At 42.1% G+C, this 16149-nt stretch overlaps 1 protein-coding gene across 2 annotated transcripts in view; it reads left to right on the forward strand.

The window, feature by feature from the left end:
- HSD17B4 (hydroxysteroid 17-beta dehydrogenase 4) overlaps positions 1-16149 on the forward strand; it is a 544183-nt gene that overhangs the window by 505736 nt on the left and 22298 nt on the right. For both annotated transcript variants that reach the window (XM_082251744.1, XM_082251745.1), the window contains exon 23: positions 6552-6679. In XM_082251744.1, coding sequence (XP_082107870.1) covers positions 6552-6679 — 128 coding nt within the window. The remainder of the gene's footprint in view (positions 1-6551; positions 6680-16149) is intronic.

Consider the following 16149-nt stretch of genomic DNA (forward strand, 5'->3'; position numbering starts at 1 on the left):
GCCGGTGTTGGCTTTGTTTAGCATGAGTTATTTGTCACCGACTCCACATTCTATGCCTGTTGTTGTCATTGCATTTCATTACAGTGTGTGTTTAGAGGAGGAGAACTTTTTAAATGGAACTCGACAGAGAAAACATCTGTTAAGAAACTACAGAGCTTTTGGTATTGAGAAACAGAAAATGTAGTCGTACAGTAGAAGCAGTTTTTCTGTATATTCAATATACTTCTGCTTTGTGTAAAACGTTATGACAGGTTTGCAGTGACAACCTGTGTGCGAACATGAGTTTCATACAAGCCTTGTATAGTTCAGAAAAAGATCCCCTCTAACTTTTAACAACCCTAATTCCAAAAAAGTGGGAACACCTGTCCATGTTTTTTTTGTTTATTTTTTTTTGCTTTTGTGATTGTGATGAAACAATGAGTAAACATCCAGTGGGGATTGGTCCCAGGGAAAAGGATGATCCTGTTTGTTTAAAATCTTCACTATGCTATTCAAAAAAAAAAAAAAAATTTAATTCGGAACCATTTCATTTCATTGTGTCCTGCAATTGGTTACCAAATCTCTTAAGTGGCCCTCACTTGTCAAAAGGTTGAACCCCCTGCAGTAAGTGGTTTAGCATTGTCCTGCTAAAATATATGCGGGACTTCCCTGAAAGTGATGTTGTCTGGATGGAACATATGCTGCTCCAAAATCTGAATATATCTTTCGGGATTGATAGTTCTTTTCCAGATGTGCTAGCTGCCTATTCTATACACACTAATTAACCCCCATACCAGCAGGGATGTAGACTTTTGAGTGCTGATAACAAACCAGAAGGCCTTGTCCTCTTTAGTCTGAAGGACATGACGCTCATGGTTGCCAAAAACATTGTCGATTCCACTGATGACCGAACAGTTTTCCACTTTGCAAAAGACCATTTTTAATGGGCTTTGGTCCAGAAAGACAGCGGCGTTTCTGAATCATTTTCAGATATGCTTTTTTCTTTGCATGATAGAGCCTTATCTTGTATTCTTGGATGAAACCGGGAACTGTTTTAATGGAGATTTTTGGAGATATTCCTGAGCCCATGCAGTGATTACTAGAGATCGACCGATTATCAGCAAAGCCGATATATCGAGGGCGGATATATCGAGGGCCGATATGCAATTTCCCCGATATATATCGGAATCGGCCTTTTGATTTTCCGATATTGCCGATATTTCGGGAAAGCGCATGTACCGGGGTGATGCCTGCACCTAGAGGCATCACCCCGGTACCGGTGTCCATAGCCGATGGTCGGCTGTCTTGTAATGACAACTAATGCGGCTGAGAAGCCGCTCGGCTGTCATTCCAAGGAGGGGATGCCCCCCCCCCCACCCCCCTCCTGCCGCCTTCCGTGGCTCTCCCGGGCATCCTACCTTCACCGCCGCTGTCTGACCGGGTCTCCATTTCTTTGAATTCGGCGCCGCCGAGTACCCGGAAGTGATTACCATCATAGAATCATGCCTGTTACCGAAGCTTTAACGCCTCCGGTATACCATGCCTATTCTTTAATAAGATCACCATTTTCTAAAATACCATAGGCCTTCCTAACTGTTTACCTTCATACACCCAGACTTCGGTATACTTTGACTCTTTGTCAAGTTTTTGTTTCTGTTTGTCTTTATCTTTAAAGGTGCCACTGATTTCCTGTACCAGATGATAATGTTTCTGTTACTATCATTTCAGCACATAGCATTATTGCCTTGTCTATGCCAATTCTCGAATCAACAACAATATGTTGCAAACAGAGTGTCATAAGATGATGAGTACAAGTGACATACCGTTTGTTAACTGTACTTATCCTTTTTTCACCAATAAATAAAACATTTAAATAAAAATCCGAATATCCCAGGCATCCAGTATTGTGTTTCGGCCTTGTCTCTTGCGCACATATGTTCTCCAGAGTCTCTGAATCGTTTGATGATATGTACTGTAAATGATGCTATGTAAAGTCTCTGCAATTTTCCATTGAGGAACATTATTCTGAAATTGTTCATTCATTTTTAGACGCAGATTTTCACAGATTGGCGAACCTCTGCCCACTCTCTAAGATGCTCTTTTTTTTATAACCAATCCTGTTGCCAGTCTATCTGATTAGCTCTTCCTTGTTAGGACCGCTTACATTGGCAGCTTTTTTGGTTGCCCTGCCCCAACTTTTTTTCTTGAAATGGTACAAATTCTCACTTTAAAATTGGATAAGTTCTCGGTTATGAGATTTGAAAATCATTACATTCTGTTTTTTATGTAGATTTTACACAGCGCCCTAATTTTGTTTTTGGATTTGGGGTTGTATTAGAAGTATATTTTCTCTTTATTTTATTCATGCATGTAGAGCCAACATACTTGCCAGAGACACACTGATGGTATTGATTTTGTTCACTTTATTTCCAGCTTTGAAAAAAGCTGTCACCAGTCTTCTTATCCTATAGTCCTATAAGCATACACACAATGTTTGATAGAAACTTATGTAACAGTATATGTTTGGATTGTGTAAAACTGAGCAAGTTGAGAAAACCCATATTAACCCATAGAAATGGAGGTGGGAATGTGCAAACATGCAGATGGTGTTGCTGGTGAGATATCACAGTACCCACTGTGCTGCCTGCTGTTCTGAAATATTTTTGTATGAACTTCTGTTTCGTATATGCAAGCATTATGAGTAGTAACTTGTAATCAACAACGTTTAAAGTGGAACTTTAAAAAATAAAAAAAACTGCTAACAGGCGGGTTTTTTATGCAAGCACTAATGTTTGTTACCTACCTATCTGCACTGTACACTGAGCATCGTTCAGTGTAAGTTTTCTGCATCTGCTGAGATAAATGAACTGGAGGAGTGACGTCGTCTCGGCCCAGCCAATCCAAACAGTTGAAGATTGGTACACAGAAGATGGCTGGTTAAAGATGTCGGTAACCAGTGAGGGAGCTCTGGGATACCTCAGCGCTGGAGTATAGGGGAGTGTAGTTCCGCTTTAACGTTTGGTTTTTACTCATTCATAATATTAATCTCTAAATAAAGATTTAATGGCATGCTTGTGATTGTCCTTCTCTTGGAAAGGCATTATTACATTTTTGGTTAACAATGTAAACTGTTTTAAAGTGTGTGCACTGTATAATAAACTTTCCTTATTAGTTTTGGATAGAGTTGGTTAAAGCTGTATTAAACCAAAAAATATAATATATTGCAGCTTACCAATGTGGTGGCTGCATTGGTTTCTTTTAATTATGCTTTTTGTCTTTATTTCACCTGCGAATCCAACCAGTAACACACTTCCTGCCTTACGGTGTCACCATTCCGATGCAGGAGTAACGCACACCTTTTTATAGCAGCATTGTCAACCTGGAGACAGGGTAGAGTTAGGGGCACTTACAGATTTGGATGGGCTTGACTAACAAAGTAAGCCAAACCTCAGCTAACAAGGACTTACAGCAAAATTTAATTTTTCCTTTTGGGATGATAGTTTTACATAAATACATGCCCCCTGGCAGTGTTAAATGGTTTGTCTCATCCCTTTTACTACCGCTTTTTCTGGACAGCTTGGTCCGTTAAGGGAAGTTGAAAAATAACTGACTTTCTGCCCAGATCACTAGGTGAAAATAATGGAAAAAGGAAAGCGAATACAGCCACTCTTAGACATTTATAAATCCTAAAGACTAAAAAAGACCTGTATAAATCCATTTCAGTTTTTTTTTGCTATGGCTTGTTGGGAAGACTTCTCTTAATTCCTTTCTTTGAAATGCAAAAGTAAAGGGCCATACACACTATAAGATTTTCTGAAGACTTTTTCCTTCAGATTTACCTTTTCTATGTAGTGCAAGGGCCTGCCAGATTGCATACAAATTGAAAGTGTTTGGGTTGGACCTCATATTATATGGTTTTGGTAAATCTAAAGGAAAAAGTCTTCAGAAAATCTTATAGTGTGTATGGCCCATTAGTCATAGGAAGTTTATCCAAAGTTCTCCTCTTAGGCAATTGTCTGCAAAACATGCGTTTTTGTTATATTACGTCATATTACCCCATTTCTAAATGTGGCATACATGTAAAGGGTAGGGGAATAGAATGTGGAAATGGCATATCTGCACATTGAAGGTGTGTATATGTAATTAATTATAGTTGCAAGAAAGAAAATGCATATAAATACTTGTTTTTCATATAATTAGATATTTTTCTTTAAACTTGTTTTGCTACTACAATGCTAATTCTTCAATAACATATTTTATTTTAAATCAAAGACTGTTGTGTGACATACTGTAGCACAGAGAGAATGCACAATGCCAGCTTCAGAGGTTAGCCACATCCCTATTCTTGGTCTAGCAACTCGATTCCTGCTCCATTCCAGCACTGGAACTTGTCCAAAAGAAAAAAAAATACCCCACTGTGGCCCCAGACTTTAAACCTATGAAGCTAGATCCAGAACTGGAAGCTTGTCAAACCTAGTAGAGAGTATTACTCTCCCACTTTCTCATTTGTATTCTGCCCTGCTTCGTTTAATGATTCTTCATTGTGATTGGCTGCTTTGTCAGTAGTTTTGGGGGGAGGGACCCTTCTTTATTGCAGATACAATAGCTAGGATTATTTTTATATTATAGGCCTAATGTACATTTATTAAACATGGAGATGGGAATACGCACAGGGTGCTGTCCCCAGAACAGCAGGTGCAAAGAAAATGTACATTTGGCATATATCTGCTTTTATATACATTATCACCAGTATACAAAACAGAGTACACCCCTTACATTTTTGTAAATATTTTATTATATCTTTTCATGTGACAACACTGAGGCCCCGTTCACATAGCAGCGACGCTACTTCCCGGGCGACCTCCGAGGTCGCAGTGCGAGCAGCGCGCCGCGACCTCGGAGCAGCCGGCACGGACTTCATAACATTGAAGTCTATGACGGTCGCTCCGGGTCGCCCCAAAGAAGCTCCGGACCCTTTTTCTAAGTCGGAGCGACTTGTGTCGCTCCTATTAGAATGGGTCCGCAGCTTCCCTATGGAAGGCGACCAGGTCGCCTCACAGGTCGCCCCAGTGTGAACGGGGACTGAAGAAATTACACTTTGCTACAACGTAAACCAGTGAGTGTACAGCTTGTATAACCATGTAAATTTGCTGTCCCTTCAAAATAACTTGACACACCGCCATTAATGACTAAACCGCTGGCAACAAAAGTGAGTACACCCCTAAGTGAAAATGTCCAAATTGGGCCCAACGTGTTAATATTTTGTGTGGCCCCATTATTTTCCATCGCTTCCTTAACCCTCTTGGGCATGGAGTTCACCAGAGCTTCACAGGTTGCCACTGGAGTCCTCTTCCACTCCTCCATGACGACATAGAGCTGATGGTTGTTAGAGACCTTGTGCTCCTCCACCTTCCGTTTAAGGATGCCCCACATAAGTAGACATATGCCAGTAGATATATATATATACAGTATCTCACAAAAGTGAATACACCCCTCACATTTTTGTATAAAGATTTTATTATATAATTTCATGTGACAACACTGAAGAAATTACACTTTGCTACAATGTAAAGTAGTGAGTGTACAGCTTGTATAACAGTGTACATTTGCTGTCCCCTCAAAATAACTCAATACACAGCCAATAATGTCTAAACCGCTGGCAACAAAAGTGAGTACACCCCTAAGTGAAAATGTCCAAATTGGGCCCAATTAGCCATTTTTCCCTCACCGGTGTCTTGTGACTCAGAGTTACAAGGTCTCAGGTGTGAATGGGAAGCAGGTGTGTTAAATTTGGTGTTATTGCTCTCGATCTCTCATACTGGTCACTGGAAGTTCAACAGGACACTTCATGGCAAAGAACTCTCTGAGGATCTGAAAAAAAGAAATTGTTGCTCTACATAAAGCTGGCCTAGGCTATAAGAAGATTGCCAAAACCCTAAAATTGAGCTGCAGCATGTTGGCCAAGACCATACAGCGGTTTAACAGGACAGGTTCCACTCAGAACAGGCCTCGCCATGGTCGACCAAAGCAGTTGAGTGCACATGCTCATGTTGCCACTGGGATGATTTCACTCTGTTTGTCCTGAAAACCATTATGAATAAAACCTTTTGACAGTTGTTACAAGAATAGAGGTTGAGGAGGTCTTTTTCGTTGAATTCTGTCAATGTTCTTTGTAAAGTATTACATACTTTGCTTGTGCAATTACATTTATTAAAAATTATTTGGGTCAAATAGTTCTTTGTAATTTCCTCCCTGAACCATCTCCTTGAACCATCTAACCTCATCCCTTATATCTGTCCTGAGCTTCCTAAAGCCATGGCTGTTTAGGAAGCTCCGCTCTCAGGGACCCTCCATGCAGAAATTAGAAATTATGTAGGGGTAGTTGGGAGGTTACCATAATTCAGTCCAACAGCATTTCAAAAGCTATTCATGCAATCATGATAAGACATTGAAATCTGGGTAAGATAAAAAGGCACATGCAAATGAACTGTTTTAGATGATATACAGTGGAGAATTGATATGCTGTTCTGTTTCACATAATAATTCCAAACTTCTATTTTTCCTTTTAAAAGCTATTGACCTGAAGAATGGGGCTGGAGAAGTCTATCGTGGTAATGTCCGTGGCCGTGCTGATACCACATTTACACTGTCTGATCAAGACTTTATGGATCTTGTTTTGGGAAAACAAAATCCCCAAAAGGTAATGCACTAAACAATACCTTAATTCAGAAATGAGCGAGAGCTGACCTTGAAACCATGTCCAAGGCATGAATCTCTTGAAAGTTTGGCGCTCTAATTGAGTTGTCAAGAAGATAAACGGAAATTGGAATCTACAGTTGCGGAATACTGTTAAGCAATTAAGTTTAAGTGTGAACAAAAAACATTAGGCAATGGACATAGCATAGTGTCACCCTAGTTTTGTTTAAAACAGTGAGACTGCTAAAGCAAAGCTGATATTTTTATGCTGTGATTTTTAAAGAAAACCTGTGCTTTGCCCATGCAGAACAAAGCAACAGGTTTGCATTATTCCAATCTTCTTCTGTAGTACAGTATAAACTTATTCTCTGTCTATCCCATGCTGCTCTATTTAGTCACTGGAAGGGCAGAAATCACCCCATTCCTCTGGATTTGAAGAACCATATGCCTTACTTAAATGATAAGTCCAGGAAAAACCAACTAACGCTAAACCTGCTCTGTGCTACATTCTAACCTTAGTCTATCTAATCCTGTAAAGCAAAAATCACTGTACTGTTCTGTATTCTGCAGCCGATCCGGTCCGGTCTCTAGCGGCTGAAGATCTGTGAAGGAGAGGACCGACAACAGCTGTGAAATGCCTGGGAAGTGACATTACCCGTAGAGTTACTATGGTGCTTCTGTTAGCTGATCCCTCTCCTGCACCCGCCTCAATGCTAAAACCGCCGCTGACAGCTGATGCTGGGACCAGACTGGATCCGATCGGCTGCAGAATAGGGAAGTACAGTGATTTTTGCTTTTCAGGGTTAGATAGATTAGGGTAAGAATGTGGCACAGAGAACGTTTAGCTTTAGTTAGGTTTTGCCTGGACTTAGCCTTTTAGTGCCGGTTCACACTATAGCGTGTGCGGCGATCGCATGTAATATCGGAGCGCACTGCTCCTTCATTACATGCAATCGGATGTGCAGTGCGAATTCAGCCATACACTTTGTATGGCTAAATTCGCACTGCACCCGCACAAATGTCACACATGACCCTTTTTTTCAGCCGCATCAGGATTGGATCCCACAGTGGTTCACACTTGTGCGATCCGATCCTGTGCGAACTGTCAGATCGCACTGCGATATGCGATCAAACTGGGGGTGTCGTTAACATTTAATTGACACCCCCTGCGTATCGCATATGGCAGTGTGAACTGCCAGATGTGCGTTTGTGATGCGGGAACAGGCTGCGAATTCGCAGCCTTCCCGCATCGCACAAGTGTGACCCGGCACTAATTGAAAAGAAAGTGGTGTAGTGCTGCACTAACACAACACATAAATATATAAATATTATAGTCTAAAGTAACCATCACCAAAAGAAAAAAAAAAAAACAATATAAATCAGGCGCATGATATAGGAAGAAATAAAAACCCTATTGAGGTAATCTGAAAGAGGTATTTGACAGGAAAGATGGGAAACAAAATGGAGATTTAGAGACTATCTTCAGAAAACTAGGCCACCTTATGGAAAAGAAGGTCTCTATCTGGTGGGATATCACCACACCTGAGAGGTACATTAAAGAGAATATTGTTCCACGAATATTAAGATGGAATATCCCAATTATGAATTATGATGAATTGACTGATAAGGATTTGGAAGAATGGTTTACATTTTTGTAATGATAAATTGATGGAGGTGTTAAAGTTTCTACCTAAGAGGAAACCGAGAAAGATGAGTAAAATAGAGCAGCATATTGGAGAGAAAAGGTTGAACTGGAACCGTTTCAAGAACTACCAGAATTTATTACCCTGACTAATAGACTAAGCAGGGATTTGGAGGCAAAGGATCAGGAAGTCAGACAAAAGGAGAAGTATCAGAGCAATGTGAATGAATATAGGAATGAACAAGTCTTTAAGTGACAGATTGCGTGAAGGGGGAGTTGCCCTCCACAAATAATACACCTGAAAAACTATTTAAGATATGGGAAGAAAGAAGAGACCCAATCCCCTACAAAGTGTTGGGAACCCCCAAGGGATCAGAAAAGATACCCACATTATATTAATCTGAGAAATGGATGGAAACCTAGAGGAGCTAATGCTCTTCCGAGAATACCAGAAGGAAGAGGACAATGGAATTAACCTGAGACCCCAGCAGTTTTTCAGACCAGGAAATTACCCTAGATATGATGAAAGGAATACATATCCCCAGTATCTTCGGCCTGGGAACCAGTTTAGATATCAAGAATATAGTCCTATTTCTTCCTATAATAGGCCAATATATAATATAATAAACCATTGAGAGAAGAGTATGGATACAACCAAGAATCAAATCTGAGAATTTTTTTTAAAACTGACAGACAAAAAAGGTCACCAGTAAGAACAGCAAGAGAGGGCTGGGCAAGAAGAAGCCCAGATGTACCGGGGCTGCAGAGCCAGTCAAAAAAAAAAAGAAGAGAAAACGAGTATTAGTAAAGGCTTTGTTTATTCTGAGTTGGGTCCAGTTGACAAAAGAGAAGTTAAAACTCCTGAAATTTGCTCCTAAAAAAGGATATTAATAAATTTGATATACAGTGGGTACGGAAAGTATTCAGACCCCCTTAAATTTTTCACTCTTTGTTATATTGCAGCCATTTGCTAAAATCATTTAGGTTCATTCTTCTTCCTCATGAATGTACACATAGCACCCCATACTGACAGAAAAACACAGAATTGTTGACATTGTTGCAGATTTATTAAAAAAGAAAAACTGAAATATCACATGGTCCTAAGTATTCAGACCCTTTGCTCAGTATTTAGTAGAAGCCCCCTTTTGATCTAATACAGCCAGGAGTCTTTTTGGGAAAGATGCAACAAGTCTTTCACACCTGGATTTGGGGGTCCTCTGCCATTCCTCCTTGCAGATCCTCTCCAGTTCTGTCAGATTGGATGGTAAACGTTGGTGGACAGCCATTTTTAGGTCTCTCCAGAGATGCTCAATTGGGTTTAAGTCAGGGCTCTGGCTGGGCCATTCAAGAACAGTCACGGAGTTGTTGTGAAGCCACTCCTTCGTTATTTTAGCTGTGTGCTTAGGGTCATTGTCTTGTTGGAAGGCAAACCTTCGGCCCAGTCTGAGGTCCAGAGCACTCTGGAGAAGGTTTTTGTCCAGGATATCCCTGTAGTTGGCCGCATTCATCTTTCCCTCGATTGCAACCAGTCGTCCTGTCCCTACAGCTGAAAAACACCCCCACAGCATGATGCTGCCACCACCATGCTTCACTGTTGGGACTGTATTGGACAGGTGATGAGCAGTGCCTGGTTTTCTCCACACATACCGCTTAGAATTAAGGCCAAAAAGTTCTATTTTGGTCTCATCAGACCAGAGAATCTTATTTCTCACCATCTTGGAGTCCTTCAGGTGTTTTTTAGCAAACTCCATGCGGGCTTTCATGTGTCTGACACTGAGGAGAGGCTTCCGTCGGGCCACTCTGCCATAAAGCCCCGACTGGTGGAGGGCTGCAGTGATGGTTGACTTTCTACAACTTTCTCCCATCTCCTGACTGCATCTCTGTAGCTCAGCCACAGTGATCTTTGGGTTCTTCTTTACCTCTCTCACCAAGGTTCTTCTCCCCCGATAGCTTTGGCCGGACGGCCAGCTCTAGGAAGGGTTCTGGTCGTCCCAAACGTCTTCCATTTGAGGATTATGGAGGCCACTGTGCTCTTAGGAACCTTAAGTGCAGCAGAAATCTTTTTGTAACCTTGGCCAGATCTGTGCCTTGCCACAATTCGGTCTCTGAGCTCTTCAGGCAGTTCCATTGACCTCATGATTCTCATTTGCTCTGACATGCATTGTGATCTGGAAGGTCTTATATAGACAGGTGTGTGGCTTTCCTAATCAAGTCCAATCAGTATAATCAAACACAGCTGGACTCAAATGAAGGTGTAGAACGATCTCAAGGATGATCAGAAGAAATGGAAAGCACCTGAGTTAAATATATAAGTGTCACAGCAAACGGTCTGAATACTTAGGACCATGTGATATTTCAGTTTTTCTTTTTTAATAAATCTGCAACAATGTCAACAATTCTGTGTTTTTCTGTCAGTATGGGGTGCTATGTGTACATTCATGAGGAAGAAGATTGAACTTAAATGATTTTAGCAAATGGCTGCAATATAACAAAGAGTGAAAAATTTAAGGGGGTCTGAATACTTTCCGTACCCACTGTACATTTAATGTATTAGGTTATAATATTTATATATGTATGTGTTGTGTTAGTGCAGCACTTTCTTTGGAATTTAGTATTCTGAATGTGGGTACACATTGAGGTGTTGACAGTAGTAGTTTTTAACTTTTTTTCCTCCATTATTAGTGGTAGCGCAAGAGTTACTCATTTTTCCATATGCCTTACTTGCCTTCCTTCTATGTGATGGCACTGGAGCTTAGTGATTTCGTCATATCTTTTACATGGGTCTGGGAGTCCATCTTTAGCCCTGTATAAGCTCCAGCTAAACTCTAGCTGGAGCTTTGACAGGTGTCAAAATGCCAGCCCTCCAGCTGTTGCGGAACTACAAGTCCCATGATGCATTGCAAGGCTGACAGTTACAAACATGACTCCCACAGGCAGAGGCATGATGGGACTTGTGGTTCTGAAACAGCTGGAGGGCGGCCAGTTTGATACCTCTGAGCTATAGCAACATTGAATTTACACAGGGCTTACATTGAACTGGAATGCACCAGTTTGCATGGTTTGCCAAGTTTATAAACAAAAAGGTTCGCCACAGTCTCCTGCATCCAGAAACAGCACCCAGAAAGAGTGTTGTAACACTCCTGCCTCAATTCATATTAGGATGTTATACTCCAGTCTGACAATGTCACTGTACAGATCAATTATGGAATATCTGAACATCCAACAGCATAGCTCCATATCACATACTCAAAAAATATACCTTCCCCACTTTCCAGGTAATGGTAATGCATTCCACCCTCTTACCTGCCCAGCGGGAAAAAATATCCTCCGTCCACCTGATACAAATAGGGCATATATTCACAGATATTCCAAGGCTGTTAAAGCACCAAGAACTACCTCCGTGCAGCCTTCTATAATGCCAGTGTTATTCCAGAGCTCTGAATGATATGTTTGGAAGGTTCCTGTTGTTTGTATTTCCCAGGTATACGGTGGAGGGAATGCACATTGCCCTCCTTTCAGCTGTTTCCTTCTCCGCAGCATCTCAGCAGTATCTCAGCAGTAACATGGAGTTCCTAATGTCACATGTCTAAGCTAGACAACTGGGAGCCAAATATTTAAGGGGTAGGAGCTCATCATTGTAAACAAAAGTCAATGCAGTAAAGGAGTGGCACTAGATTAAACAAACTGTGCTCCTATAAACAATTTTGAATAATGTATCTGCTATTGCTATAGGCTATTTTCTCTATCGTTCATGGACAGACGCAGCTCCATCTTCATTACTAGTAGGGTTATGCTCCTCCCATCAGGAATAGGCACTAGGCAGGCAAAAAGTTTAACCACACCTATGGGGGCTGTCCCTGCAGGCATAACCCCTCACACTCTATCAATCAGTTTGTTCTGCCTATTGTTAGGAATAGGACCTAGCCCTGCTGGGACTTCGGTCTTAGCTATAACAGGGAAAGTTTGTGTTTTTATTTTTTCACTAGTTGGTTCCTGAGGACCAAGATCCAGAGGAACTACAAACAGTCAGCTGTGGTTTTCACACTGGATAATCTAGATCCATAAGGTCTCCCGGCCTGGCCATCGAGCATGAGCAGGTTATAGTCCAGAAATTATGTAAATAAGTTGCGCTAAATGTGATCTATGGAGGTATAAAGTCCACAAAGTCCCAACATTGATGACAGATGACAATATCCTGGGTATGATCCTAAACCGGGCTCCCTTAGGAGTGTACGCTTACCAGATTAAGGTAAGAATGAAGCGGATGTGCTCTTATGTCTTGTCACCTTGATAGAAGATCCAGGCCCATGTGAGCAATGGACTCAGAGGTCAATGGATCATGAAAAAAATGTAAACAAATGCAATAGCGTAAAACCCAACGAGTATATTATCACCTTGAGTGTGACTTAAAATATGGAAATTGGAATGTGTATAATAGAGCTACCACCAAGATAGCTAGTAAAAATGAGTGTAGTAAAAGAAAAATTGAAGAAATATAAGACCCCTACCAAAACAGATAAGGGTAGGTGCAAAAAAAATATTCCAGTTAAGAGTTGCCTCTTACCAGACGACAATAATAGAAAGCCCAAGTGAAAGATGACAATATTGAAGATATGTGTTGGACCATCACCAGCTAGATCAGCCTCTTACCGAATAGAAATTAAAGGCAAGTGTATAAGATCAATCCAATGTGACACAGGATGCAATGCCAGAAAAACACCAGTAGGGGTCGCCTCTTACCAGATATTAAACTCAGCCAAGCTTGTATGAGAATCAATAGGCAGGATCCAAACATAGGGCACGGCGTACTGACGTCATCCGATAGCGACCAAGAGAGTGTGGGCGAGCGAAGCCGTCCGGCCGGCGGCTGCACAATTTCTGCTCAACTTTTCCTGCTCTATTGTAAGTGTACTTCTTTTTTTCCTAATAAATTGTATGGTTTTACGCTATGGGAGCCTCTCTTCTTCTTTTTTGATTGGTGAATCTATGGTCGATTGCGAGGACCTGTCCCATATTCTATGTTTGGATCCTGCCTATTGATTCTCATACAAGCTCGGCTGAGTTTAATATCTGGTAAGAGGCGACCCCTACTGGTGTTTTTCTGGCATTGCATCCTGTGTCACATTGGATTGATCTTATACACTTGCCTTTAATTTCTATTCGGTAAGAGGCTGATCTAGCTGGTGATGGTCCAACACATATCTTCAATATTGTCATCTTTCACTTGGGCTTTCTATTATTGTCGTCTGGTAAGAGGCAACTCTTAACTGGAATATTTTTTTTGCACCTACCCTTATCTGTTTTGGTAGGGGTCTTATATTTCTTCAATTTTTCTTTTACTACACTCATTTTTACTAGCTATCTTGGTGGTAGCTCTATTATACACATTCCAATTTCCATATTTTAAGTCACACTCAAGGTGATAATATACTCGTTGGGTTTTACGCTATTGCGTTTGTTTACATTTTTTTCATGATCCATTGACCTCTGAGTCCATTGCTCACATGGGCCTGGATCTTCTATCAAGGTGACAAGACATAAGAGCACATCCGCTTCATTCTTACCTTAATCTGGTAAGCGTACACTCCTAAGGGAGCCCGGTTTAGGATCATACCCAGGATATTGTCATCTGTCATCAATGTTGGGACTTTGTGGACTTTATACCTCCATAGATCACATTTAGCGCAACTTATTTGCATAATTTCTCTAGGGTGTGGTCACACTTGAAGTTGCTGCTGTTTTACTTTACTCCTTTAGCGCGGTTAAATTCCCCCCTTTTACTATAGTCCAGAACTATAACCAGAACTAGGCCCCGATGGATGAGGACGAACCTGCAAGTGGACAGTATCGCTGGGACGCACATGACCTGGAACGCCCTGAGTCGCAGCTTCCCTTTGGCTGACAGCATTCCCATCCCTGGTGGGAGGTGATCTGTCTCGGAGTGGCGCCCACCTGGTATGGTGAGTAAATATTGCCCCCCAAACACGCTAGAGGTCTCGGGGCGGTCATGGGCCCCTCCCTGGAATGGTCAGACCTTAGGGGCTCCCTCGGTTCTCTGGCACCTCAGAGGGCATATCTGGTGGATTGTCCTGTGTGGGTTCCTGATCAGGGACTTTTAGATGCCTATTGTTTTGGGACCCCTTTTGGGGGTCCTGGAAACCGTGTGGCATGCCACGGGGTCCGCTATTTTGCTGGGGTTCATGACTTCTGTGTTCCCATTAAGATTGCATGGGCAGCCATTTTCTAATATTCCCCATTGAGAATTTGTGAGTGGCCATTTTCTTGAGGTCAATGGGCTGGACAGGCATGCGGTATGGTGTTCTACAGATAGAGGCTGATTTCTCTTCCCCTTCCTGTGCAGTTAGTTTGTTTCATTTTTCCAGACCGTGCTGGCAGCTCCGCTCTGGTCTGGTAACATTTTTTTCTGGGGTTCCTGTGGGGTTTCCCTCTCTGCTCTGCTATTATTATATCTATTATCAGGATTTGAGAGCCCGCGCTATAACGGTGGGACCGCGGTTTTCACAGTCTTAAAGGGACATACCCGCAAAATTTTTATTACAGTATCAGAGTCCCAGGACATCATTTTACCTGCAGACCCCCCTGGTAGTGACTGCGGGACCCTCTGGTTCCCAGTCTCAGCCAGAGATTGCAGTTTTTTTTCAAAATTTGATGTCAAAAGTAGAAGTGCTGCCAGCCACAAACGCCCTCCGCCCTCACCTCCATCAGCAGGGTCTTCGGACTCAGAGATGGATATGGTCGCCGTGGACGCAGACAAACTTGAGGGGTCGGTGTCTTCGCATTCTGATGGTGAAGTCCTCATCAACTGCAGCGTGGTAACACTCATTGGTCGAAGCTCTGATAGTTCTGTGCGGGAAACTCTAAAATTGACTGAAGAACCTACAGCGTCAGGTGCACAGGGGTCTTTTGGCTCCCGCAAAGCCCCTAAGTCGGGGAAAGTGTTTCCTTGCCCAGAATTGTTTTACTCCATTGTAGATGAACAATGGGGGTGACTAAGCATTTTGCATACCATTACCCTTTTGCGGTGGCGGTGTCCAATCGGTGGATTGTTCCATCAAAAGTAGATTCTCCAGTGGCCAGGTTGAATAAGGCGACTCTGGTACCAGTGGAAGAATTACCAACTTTTCTGGATCCCGTGGATAGACGGGTGGAATCGTTGTCCCGCCATTTTACACGTGGTGGCAGGTCACATGTTAAAGACTACCTTTGTGAATGTTCTGGTGGCCAAGACTGCTACTGAATGGGTGAAGTTACTTAAAAGTAACTTGGAACCCTTTCCAATGGACCACAACCTCCCTGCCGTATTTGGGTGTTGCTCTGGTGGCGCCAACGTCCTCCACATATTTACCTAACTTCACCACGCTGCAATCTACTGTCAAACATGACCTGGCGCATATTGTATCCTATGAGCTCTCGTGGATTGGTAAGATTGCAGTTCTAAAAAATGACGGTCCTCCTGAAAATCCTCTATTACTTCAGAACGATACCCATATCATTGCCTGAATCCTTCTTTCGTAATATGGACAAACTATTTAGACACTACTTGTGGAGTGGAAGAGTGCCCAAAAATCCCTACTTTAATTAAACCTAGAGCAGTGGGGGACGTGGGGTTACCAAATCTCAGGAAATATCATACGGCAGCTCTGTTGGATCAAATGAAGGCTTGCATTGATCCTAAATCAGATAAATTGTGGGTGAATCTGGAAAGGACTTTAGCGGCACATAGGGAGCTCCCTTCCCTCCTCTTGGCAGCGTTGACCAAGAGGAAACTGTACTTCCCTGACCTACCCTCTATGCAAGCTACTCTAGCAGCA

The sequence above is a fragment of the Pelophylax lessonae genome (assembly GCF_965119305.1).
Source record: "Pelophylax lessonae genome assembly, chromosome: 1".
In the NCBI taxonomy this organism is placed as follows: Eukaryota; Metazoa; Chordata; class Amphibia; order Anura; family Ranidae; genus Pelophylax; species Pelophylax lessonae.